At 38.9% G+C, this 12,161-nt stretch overlaps 1 protein-coding gene across 1 annotated transcript in view; it reads right to left on the reverse strand.

Moving 5' to 3' along the window:
• Nucleotides 1-12,161, reverse strand: part of CTSO (cathepsin O) — a 32,465-nt gene that overhangs the window by 5,556 nt on the left and 14,748 nt on the right. The window contains exons 5-7 of the mRNA XM_004040552.5: nt 10,207-10,328; nt 2,403-2,566; nt 1,197-1,289 (exon numbers count right to left, since the gene is read on the reverse strand). Coding sequence (XP_004040600.3) covers nt 1,197-1,289; nt 2,403-2,566; nt 10,207-10,328 — 379 coding nt within the window. The remainder of the gene's footprint in view (nt 1-1,196; nt 1,290-2,402; nt 2,567-10,206; nt 10,329-12,161) is intronic.

Consider the following 12,161-nt stretch of genomic DNA (forward strand, 5'->3'; position numbering starts at 1 on the left):
TGATAGAATAGATCACTCATGAACTCTCATGGATTCTGCCTTATGGAATGATTGGTTAATAGTCATTGAACATAAACTTTCAAATTTTTCTGTAACTATTTAATCAGTCTCATAATCTGAAAGACTCTGCATTTAAAAAATATTGTATATATGTTGGAACAAATTATAATAAGAAATGACATGATTGCTCTAATATGTAACTTAGTTTGGGTCTAGCTTGATTCAGAAAATATGTTGATTTCTAGACCAAAAGTTTTAGAATATAGGTTTGAATATAGTTTTATAACACGGTTAAAATTCTTAACTAGCTATTTTAGTTTGGTTGGTGGTTCATTTAAAAAGTTGTCATTCAGGCTGGGCGTGGTGGCTCACGCCTGTAATCCCAGCACTTTGGGAGGCCAAGGAGGGCAGATCACGAGGTCAGGAGATTGAGACCATCCTGGCTAACACGGTGAAACCTCGTCTCTACTAAAAATACAAAAACAAAAAATTAGCCAGGTGTGGTGGCGGGAGTCTGTAGTCTCAGCTACTCCCGAGGCTGAGGCAGGAGAAGAGTGTGAACCCGGGAGGTGGAGCTTGCAGGGAGCCGAGATCATGCCACTGCACTCCAGCCTGGGAGACAGAGCGAGACTCCATCTCAAAAAAAAAAAGTTGTCACTCAATAAAAAAGCATGTTTGGTATTTGCCTAAGCCTCTCAATTCTAGTAGGTGTTTTGCTAGGATTTTGTAGGTGGCAAGGGGCATATTAAATCACAAACAATACTAATGCTTAGTTTTCGTATATTTTAAAACAAAGAAAAACTCTTGATAATCATTGAGCAGATATTATAATACACAAATTAAGAAAAATTTATAGTTATGAAATGTAAATTTGGAACAAGACATTTCTGCAGGAGTCCAGTCTCCTAAGCTGTGTGTTTATCTCATTTTTAAAGCAATTAACCTTGGTAAATTATTACTTTATCTTATGTTTTGAGATATACATGTAATATATATTTTTTACTAAGGTCCCTCTTCCTTTTTCAAATACTAATATGTTTAACAGTTCCTCTTGCAAAACACTATTTTTTTAATCATTTGGTTAAACGACAAAAATTATTACTGCTAAAGTGGTTTAAGTAGATTGTAACTCTAAAATATTCAAATAATCTCCTTAATATTTATATTGAGGTTTTAAACACAAACTGATGACTTACCACAAACATTACTTCCCATTTTGACATGGGCATAACCATCTACTCCCCATGAACTTCCCCAGGAATTCCGCACAATCCAATATGGAGTGCTTCCTACAGTGAAACATAAATAGTAACAAATCCTGAAAACTCAAATTTGTTATGAATGTTTAAGTTTCTTTATTTTAAGTTGGATTCTTGCTAAGGATAGTAGCTCTGAGAAGAAGATTAAAAATGTAATTTAATGGTAACTTAAACTACTTTATTTTAACTAAGTAAACCTGAGCAGTACTTACGGACACTCTACAATCAGTAGAAATATATGTTTGAATTCACTTCCCTTTATACAGGGACTGCATAAAATGAAAACAAACACTAATTTCCAAGGAATCAGAAAAAGAAAAAAGAACTTTTAGATATGTATGATAAAATAATATGCACTTACCTTTTCCCAACAATTATTCTAAATATTCCCGATACAGTTTTATATCAACAAAAATTATCATCATTTTAACAGGATATCCACTCAAAAATTGACAGGCGGAATCTGACAAGACATTTACATTGGGAACAGGCCCCCCAAATCCGGCCATAAACTGGCCCCAAAACTGGCCATAAACAAAATCTCTGCAGCACTGTGACATGTTCGTGATGGCCATGATGCCCACGCTGCAAGGTTGTGGGTTTACCAGAATTAGGGCAAGGAACACCTGGCCGAACCCTGGGCAGAAAACTGCTTAAAGGCATTCTTAAGCCACAAACAATAACATCAGCAATCTTGTGCCTTAAGGACATGCTCCTGCTGCAGACAACTAGTCAGACTTATCCCTTTATTTCGGCCTATCCCTTTATTTCCCATAAGGAATACTTTTAGTCAATCTATAATCTATAGAAACAATGCTTATCCCTGGCTTGCTGTCAATAAATATGTGGATAAAGCTCTGTTTGGGGCTCTCAGCTCTGAAGGCTGTGAGACCCCTGATTTCCCACTCCACACTCTATATTTCTGTGTGTGTGTCTTTAATTCCTCTAGTGCTGCTGGGTTAGGGTCTCCACGACTGAGCTGGTCTCGGCACATTTACTCCTATAAGATTGTTGAGAAGTTGTGAAGGTCTTATGAGGACTTAATCATAGCAGAACCAAATTTCAATGTTCTACAGGATGGTGATCATTTTGCAGTCAGTGTCCATGCTGGAAAGCAGTCAACTGAGTCTTATCAGCACTTACCTGTTTTATCAAACCCAGTTATGAGAACTGCATGATTTGCTTCTCCACTAGAGCAGTGATGCTGTATAATGCCTCCCAGATAATCTTGCCAGCTCACTGCATCTACTATGACTACCAAAGGGCCAAAGGTAAGAAGTGCTTTTGCCATTTCATCTTCTTGGTTACTACCAAAAGAGGAAATATTTGGTTAGAAAATTTAGTTTTTAAGGTAAAAATAACAATGATCTATATAATCTGTGTATGATTCTGAGTAGGTTTGGTTGCAGTTACAAAGGACCTAAACAATGGAAGCTAAGTCTGAGAGACTGGTAGTCTATGGCTGGGGTAGGGTTTTAGGATATCAGGAACCCAAGCTCTTTCTCTATCATTGCCCTGCTATTCAAAAGTTTCCATTTTCAGGGTCCATTCATGGTCCAAGGTGGCTGCTGGGACTCCAGCCATTTAACACATATTTAAGACAGCAGGAAGTAGAAACGAGAAGTGGTACATCTCTGTTGAGAAGACTTCCCAGAAATAACCCGCAACACTTCCACATATATCTTCACGGATCTCATTGGCCAGAACTCAGTCATATGGCTAAGTCTAGCTTAAAGGAAGATGGGGAATGAGTTCTGTAGCTGGCTGGAAAATTAGTTAAGACATAGGGCTTCTTTTATTAAGGAAAGTGGAAAGACTAGATATTTGGAGATACCTTGCCATCTCTGCCACACCATGAGAATCAAGAGACTAACTTATGTTAGTCATTGTCAAATATAGAAATTATAGGGAAGGGCTACTCAAAAGTGGCTAATATAATTATACAATAGAAGCAATGTTAAGCAAATATTTTAAAAAGAGAAGAAATGTTAGGATGCTTGGAGAACTAGGTGTTCAACTGTGAAGACTGCAAAATACACAATTATTGTTTTCACACATGGACATAAAGTCTCATATTATACAACATTTGTCCTTCATTGGTCTTACAAGTGAGTGATGAAATCATTATTTACTCTTTTCAAAGGTCAGCTTTGTGGGTGAAGGATACTGAAACCAAGTTCCTAATAGTTCAAACTATTAAGATAACATTTGATAGTTTACTGCTATAGCAAGCCATGGGTGGATTAGTGGTAATAATCCACTAATAAGTAAGTAAATAATCTTTCATGACGACCAGCTGGAGACCAGTTTCTAGAGAGGGAATATTTTGTCCACAGAGGAGCAAAAAGTTGACTGCATAATAATGGAATTGATTGAAATAGAAACTATATATTCATTTTATACATTTATTCATGTTACCTATTAACATGAATATCTGCTTTTTGAGATCTATAAGTAGATATTTCTAATTTTTGCTACTGTAAAACAGTTCATATTAACAGATTATCCTGAGACAGGCAAAATTGTAAAATTTTTAAAAGGCATCATGATAGGTTATAGGTTTTTAATTATCCCACACCTGGGTTCAAATTCCAACTATACACTGCAGCCATTCAACCTACCATGCAGAATCAATACAAGGATAAAATTATGGCATACAATTTTGCAAGACATAAATTATGTAGCATGCCCAGCACGTAAGTTTCACTCCAAGTTTACAATAAGGATTATTTATTTCCCTCATTTCTAACTTATCTAATAACTAATTTTGTTCCCCATAGGATTTAGTGTATAAAGTATATCTTATGGTATCAAAATTCTTAGCATAGTTCATGATTTAAACATGATATATATAATAATCTTCCTATCAACCAGAACACAGCCGTCTCCATCAATTTAAGAAAACGAAGGATTACTGGAAGTTCATCTCATCAAAGATCCAGTTTCAGGGATACCAGGAGAAAAGCAGAAAGATCAAGAAGAAGGAATATTTTTAGAATGCAAAGGGTAACTGACATTGCAGAATCAAAGAAACAATTTAGTAATAATCCCTGATTTGGGCCAGAGCTGAAAAAAGGTATCAAAGATTAGAAGTAAGAAATAGAAGGACAAGCCTCAGTCATAAGCAGAGGCAAATGTTCCATTTAGCCCCAGAATTGAGTGGCATTGCTATCATTTGTCTTTCAGAAAGATGTCAGCTTTTAGAGAGTTCAAATAATGCTCCAGACAGCATTTTAATTTCCATTATTAACCCAATATAGAACTACTATCAACATGTACATTGTTATAATGGCTTTATTATCAAACATTGATTCCATGAGCTTACTATTCATTTCACAGATTTCCAAAACCTACCATTTTGGAAATAATAATTCATTATTATTATAATGAATTATTATAATTATTATTCATTGATTAATGAATTATAATTATTATTCATTATTATTATAATGAATGGAATAATAATAATAGTTCAAATAATTTTCCTAAATTTTATTGTCATCAAGATGTGGCGATGAAGGCAAGTCTGACCTGTTACTGACGCTTCATAATGTGGATTTTCATCTCATCTTCCCTAGAATTCAGTGTGTTATACTGTGTCTGAATTTTTCTGACTACTGTTATATGTAGTAGGTTCCTACAGTTTTTGTTTATTTACACAGTCATTCTCATATTCTAGTTTGAGTCCTGAAATTTCTGGGGTCTGATAAACAAAAATTCATGAAGAACCCTGGGTGGGAATGGTCATTTTGCTTTAAAATTAGGTTATGTTTTTATATTTTAGATGATTTTTTTCCCTTCTTAGATGTTTTCAGGTTCTGTACAATGTTTTAAGGAGCGTTTGGGTGAAAACCTAAGACCACATGACGTTACCAATAGTGTTGGGAGTAAAAGCACAAGCTTTGGAGTTGAACAGATACGAGTTCTAATCCGACTCCACAGTTTACTGGCTATATGGCCCTGCCTGAGTCTCAGGCATCCACCATACATGGAAATAATATTATTGAAGTACAAAGGACCAGGTCTCGTGCCCAGTTATAGCAAATGCTTTGGAAGACCTTCACACATCCTAAGGCTGTCACCACTGCAATGCACACTCACCCAACTTGCAACAATGAGATCCTGCAGTTCTTTCCCTGAGCCCTTTTCCTCCTAGAGCCAGGAAAGCAAGCCCAGTCCCCATCTCCATCCCCAGCTGCACCCTCAACTAATGAATCAGGGAAGACGACAATCATCAATTTGGGTGGGATGGCACTGAAGTGTACATTTTACCCTGGCTGCCAGAGTTCCCCAGCAGGACTAAGCATGAGGTTAGCCACAGCACTAACTGGTTTAATCAAGAAACCCTGCTGCCCCGGTTCTCTCATTTCCCCACCCCAATACCAGTCTTTCCTGGGATCACTTCCTAGGTGTTCCAACTGAACTCTTACTGTTTCCTTCTAAATCTGTTCCTGTCTTAGACTTTCAAGTTTCATTAATGGTAATTCTATTTTTCAGTCATTCAGATCAAAAGGCCGGGAATCCTCCTAGACTGTCTTCTCTCTTATCTCCTTTCCAATAAAAAACTGCGTAGGGCTTTATCCTCCGTTAGGGGTACTAATCTATACATACCCCTCATCTCTCATCTCCAAGGCGATTCTCCTAACACCCTGCTCTAAGGCCACTGCTTGGTGACTGATATGGTTTGGCTGTGTCCCCATCCAAGTCTCAAATTGAATTGTGTCTCCCAGAATTCCCATGTGTTGTGGGAGGAACCCAGGGGGAGGTAATTGAATCATGGGGGCCAGTCTTTCCAGTGCTATTCTTGTGATAGTGAATAAGTCTCATGAGATCTGATGATTTTATCAGGGGTTTCCACTTCTCCTTCTTCCTCAATTTCTCTTGTAGCTGCCATGTAAGAAGTGCCTTTCTCCTCCCGCCATGATTCTGAGGCCTCCCTAGCCATGTGGAACTGTAAGTCCAATTAAACCTTTCTCTTCCCAGTCTCGGGTATGTCTTTATCAGCAGCATGAAAATGGACTCATAGTAAATTGGTACTAGTAGTAGATTGGCGCACTGCTGAAAAGATACCTGAAAATGTGGAAGTGACTTTGGAACTGGGTAATAGGCAGACAGTTGGAACAGTTTCAAGGGCTCAGAAGAAGAAAGGAAAATGTGGGAAAGTTTGGAACTTCCTAGAGACTTGTCGAATGGCTTTCACCAAAATGCCAATAGTGATATGAACAATAATTAGGTCCAGGCTGAGGTGGTTTCAGATGGAGATGAGAAACTTGTGGGAAATGGAGCAAAGGTGACTCTTGTTATGTTTTAGCAACCAGACTGGCAGCATTTTGCCACTGCCCTAGAGATTTGTGGAACTTTGAACTTGAGAGAGATGATTTAGGGTATCTGGTGGAAGAAATTTCTAAGCAGCAAAGCATTCAAAAGGTGACTTGGGTGCTGTTAAAAGCATTCCATTTTAAAAGGGAGACATAAAGAGCATAAAAGTTCAGAAAATTTGCAGCCTGATGATGCAGTAGAAAAGAAAAACCCATTTTTTGAGGAGACATTGAAGGCAGCTGCAGAAATTTGCGTAAGTAGCAAGGAGCCTAATGTTAATCCCCAACACCATGGGGAAAATGTCTTCAGGTTATGTCAGACACCTTCATGGCAGCCCCTCCCATCACAGGCCCGGAGGCCCAGAAGGAAAAAGTGGTTTCGTGGGATAGGCCCAGGGTCCTCGTGCTGTGTGCAGCCTAGGGACTTAGTGCCCTGTGTCTCAGATGCTCCAGCCATGGCTCAAAGGGGCCAACATAGAGCTCAGGCTGTGGCCTTGGCAGCTTCCATTTGGGGTTGAGCCTGTGGGTACACAGAAGACAAGAATTGAGATTGGGGAACCTCCACCTAGATTTCAGAAGATGTACGGAGATGCCTGGATGCCCAGGCAAAAGTTTGCTGCAGGAGCGGGGCCCTCATGGAAAACCTCTGCTAGCACAGTGCAGAAGAAAAATGTGGGGTTGGAGACTCCACACAGAGTCCCACAGGAGCTGCGAGAAGAGGGCCACTGTCCTCCAGACCCCAGAATGGTAGATCCACTGACAGCTTGCACTATGCACCTGGAAAAGCCACAGACACTCAATGCCAGACCATGAAAGCAGCCAGGAGGGAGGCTGTACCCTGCAAAGCACAGAGGCAGAGGTGCTTAAGACCATAAGAACCCACATCTTGCATCAGCATGACTTGGATGTGAGATCTGGAGTCAAAGGAGATCACTGTGGAACTTTAAAATTTGACTGCCCACTGGATTTTGGAGTTCCATGGGCCCTCTAACTCCTTTGTTTTGGCCAATTTCTCCCATTTGGAATGGCTGTATTTACCCAATACCTGTATCCCTACTGCATCTAGGAAGTAATTAGCTTGCTTTTGATTTTACAGGCTCATAGGCGGAAGGGACTTGCCGTCTCTCAGCTGAGACTTTGGACTGTGGACTTTTGGGTTAATGCTGAAATGAGTTAAGACTTTGGGGGACTGTTGGCAAGGCATGACTGGTTTTGAAATGTGAGGACATGAGATTTGGAGGGGCCAGGGATGGAATGATATGGTTTGGGTGTGTCCCCACCGAAGTCTCAACTTGAATTGTATCTCCCAGAATTCCCACATGTTGTGGAGGGACCCAGGGGGAGGTAATTGAATTCATGGGGGCTGGTCTTTCCCATGCTATTCTTGTGATAGTGAATAAGTCTCACAAGATCTGATGGGTTTATCGGGGGTTACGCTTTTGCTTCTTCCTCATTTTCTCTTGCTGCCGCCACGTAAGTAGTGCCTTTTACCTCCTGCCATGATTCTGAAGCCTCCTTAGCCATGTGGAACTGTAAGTCCAATTAAACCTCTTTTTCTTTCCAGTCTTGAGTATGTCTTTATCAGCAGCACGAAAGCAGACTAATACAGGGACAGTATGACCTCATCTCCTACTAGTCTTGTCTTTCTTCTCCACACTACAGCCACAGTGGCTTCATCATTGTTCTAACATGCCAGACATGTTTTTGTCTCACGATCTTTGCATTTACAGCCTCTCTGCTTGGAACCATGTTCCCCCAGATATCTGCGTGGTTAAGTCCACGCACTTCTCCAAGTCTTCACTTGAACATAACCTTTTCAGTGAGTGAGGCCCTGCCAGGCAACCCTTTCTCAAATTGTACACTCCCCCTACTACCAGATCTTTTCTCTTCCTCCCACTGTTTTCATTTGTTCTCTTTGTTAATTATTACAGCTAAGATGCCACATGTATTTTTATTTTTTGTGACTGTCTCAATTACTAATGAGGGCAAGGTTTTTGTCTGTTTTGTTCTCTGCCAAATCCCCAGAACTTAAAAAAAAGTCAGTAAATATTTGAATGAATAAATAAATCAAAGAAAGATCTTCTTGCAGTCAAATGCTATCAGTTTAGCATTGCACTGTTAGAGTTTAATCTTCAATATAAACAAGAGATTTTGATTGGGACCTCTTCCTTCCTAATCAAAGGCCCAATGCCAACAACTCCTGCATTCTCTCTTTCCCTTAATTCAGACTAATGCCTATTATTCTTTTGCTTCTTAATTTTTTTTTCAATTTCCTACCATGATAAGGGATTCCCTTAATCCCTTTTAATGATATTTTGTAAATCTAGTTTTTTCTTTTACACATCCTTCCCTTATACTCTCAAGGAAGTCACAGTTTATAGGGCATACTTTCTGATTTTAGAAAGCACATTACCTTTACCCCCAAATGAGATGTTGACCACGGTACTCAGTGACCCTGCACATTTTATTATAAATCCCACATAGCCTGCCAGCTGTGGAATTAAGGCTGTCTGGTATATGGTTCCTAGTGTCACCCTGAGGACCCTTGTTGCAGACCAGAGCTGTGTTGACAAACTGCCAGTTCTCTGGCACACTTATGCTCATTTAAACGGGTACATTTTGTTCAAGGATGCAATTTCACCCTTGATTTCTTTCAGATCCCATGGGTAGATACCATCTGGATCAAGGGATTATTTTATATTCAGGACCACTAAGTCATAGGGGATTCTGTTACCTTATCCAAATTTAATTTAGTTCCTGTTTTCTCTGTTTCAAAAGACTGCAAAGTTCCCATCATATATTTTCTTAATGAAGCCAGGAGTTGGTTGGGTCTCCCTTTGTCCTTTTCACCCATGAACACCTATTTCGCACTCTATCAAATGGTCATGATGAGTCTCCAGCCAGCTCTGTGTTTTTCATGTGTTTTTAAAGCATTTTTAATGATTGTTTTCCCCAAAACTATCCAAAGTTATCCTGCCCTTCAATTCCAACACAAGTCCTTTTCCTCAGCCTGTCTTTATCTATCCCTACATTCCCATCATGCTTATAGTGTATGCTACATAATTTATTTTCAGTAGTATACACTTCCCTCTTTTTTCTAATCTGAAGTTTTGTGTTATATTTTTCAAATGGCTGATGTCTTGAAAAATGCAAAGAACGTAGAAGGTGTTCAAAATATGCTTCCTGATGTGTAGCCTACGCGATATTAGCTGCACAGTCTGTACAAAGCAATTCTGGATGGACTCACCATTAAGATTGAAATATGCTAATGGTAATATAACACCTAAATTTGATAAGATGAAGGTGGTATATATAAATATAAATTATGCGCTAATAATTTGCAAGTATAATAAAATATAAAATATAACAAATAAATATACATATAAATTGTACCTTAAACAGAATTAAAATTTTTCATTTCTATCATAAAGACACTTGGAAAAATAAGTAGATTATAATTAAGAAACAACATTTACAACATTTCATTGTAATTGCTACTCTTTCTAGTAAAAAGTAGGTTTTACAAGGATTAAGAGTATGCAGTGATGCCTTCAATCAAATTATTAACCAGCCAATAGATCATAAATTAAAAATATATAAAGAAAAACATAATACAATAAGATCTTTACCTGAAGTCATGTGCAGAATAACCTTTGATTGAAAATCCAGAATGTGAACCAGAAAAGTAATGGCACAGACCATTTTGTGCTTTAAAAGGATATTCTGAATCTTTCACCAGTTTTACTTGCATCTAAAAGAAAACAATCACTGAACATGTTTACTGTCAATTGTTTTATAAATCAAATAGAACTTACTTCACTGTGTCAAAACAGGTTCAATTTCACACACCTTCATCATGTGGATATACTTTGCGTTCTTTTTTTTTTCTTTTTCTTTTTTGAGACAGAGTCTTGTTTGGTTGCTCAGGCTGGAGTGCAGTGGCTCGATCTCGTCTCACTGCAACCTCCACCTCCTGGGCACCAGTGATCATCCCACCTCCGTCTCCCCAGTAGCTGTGACTACAGGTATGAGCCACCACGCCAGGCTAATTTTTTGTATTTTTTGTAAAGATGGGGTCTCACTCTGTTGCCCAGGCTGGTCTTAAACTCCTGGACTCAAGAAATCCACCTGCCTTGGCTTCCCAAAATACTGGGATTACAGGTGTGAGGCATTGTGCCCAGCCAATACTTTGGGTTTTAAATATTATAAATTAAATCTTTAGGTGCTTGTTCTGGATAGTCTAGACATTTGGAGTCAATATCTCTCCTTCTCCCTTACTTCTCTTTATCTTACAGCATCCTTTTGTAGATCCTCCATGGATCTAATAACAGCCTTGTCATCTTTCTCCTGACGGTGCTATAGGGCAGCTCACTTTCCTCCCAGTGCTTCTGGTTCCGCCAAGTCTTTCAGATTCCATCCAGTGGTTTATACACAGGCAACAGTTAGGCCAAGCATTCTTTCTATCACTTCGCTTTTATGCCATTCATATAGCATGTGTCAAATACTTCATAGTTATCTGTACAAAATCCTCCCTTTTTGAATGCTAGGCTAATGAAAGGGAGGAGACTCATAATTCATTGTCGTCTACAGTGTGTACAGAGCAGGTCCTGGAATACGTGATTAAAAATGCAACCAATGGATAATGGAAGAGAATTCAGGTTTGGGGAACTCTGGTTTGATGATGTTTTACAGAACCTAATAGCACCCTCATTGGCAAATTTCATGCAGTTGATATCGGATCTGGGACACTGTCAGGGCAAGTGCTAAGAACACTGAGGGACACTGGGGTATACTGAGCAAAGCCCTACTGTGAAAGGCTGGGGACTGAAGGTACAACTCCGGCTCAGCTACTGACCTGGCAAAATGATCTCACTTCTCAGGCTTCATTTCTTCATCTATAAAAAGAGCTACAGGCTGGGTGCGGTGGGTCACGCCTGTAATCCCAGCACTTTGGGAGGCTGAGGCGGGTGGATCACAAGGTCAGGAGATCGAGATCAGCCTGGCCAATATGGTGAAACCATGTCTCCACTAAAAAAACAAAAACAAAAACAAAAAAAAAACAAAAATCAAAAAAATTAGCCAAGTGTGGTGGTGGGCACCTATAGTTCCCAGCTACTCTGGAGGCTGAAGCAGCAGAATCACTTGAACCCGGGAGGTGGAGGTTGCAGTGAGCCAAGATTGCGCCACTGTACTCCAGCCTGGGTGACAGAGTGAGACTCTGTCTCAAAAACAACAAAAACAACAACAAAAAAGAGCTAAACAATTAGTCTCTAATGTTCCTTTTAACCTTAACATTCAGAAATTCTATGAAAATAAAAAAATATATTCTCATCTTTCTGGAATATTATGAGATATTCGGATCTGCAAAAAAGCATGTATATATTAAGAAAGGTTAAGAAATAAATATAAATATTTCTCTGAAGACAGACTTCAGATTTTTCCCCTTTTGATTTCTTGACAACTGCTTTGCCTAGAAGTGATTCATTTTTAAATATTCTGATTAATTACTTCATGCTTTGATCATCTACATTTCCGAACGTGGAAACATTATCTAATATATGTGAACAAACTGTTTGAATTTTGA

Source organism: Gorilla gorilla, chromosome 3 (assembly GCF_029281585.2).
Source record: "Gorilla gorilla gorilla isolate KB3781 chromosome 3, NHGRI_mGorGor1-v2.1_pri, whole genome shotgun sequence".
NCBI classification, from domain to species: Eukaryota; Metazoa; Chordata; class Mammalia; order Primates; family Hominidae; genus Gorilla; species Gorilla gorilla.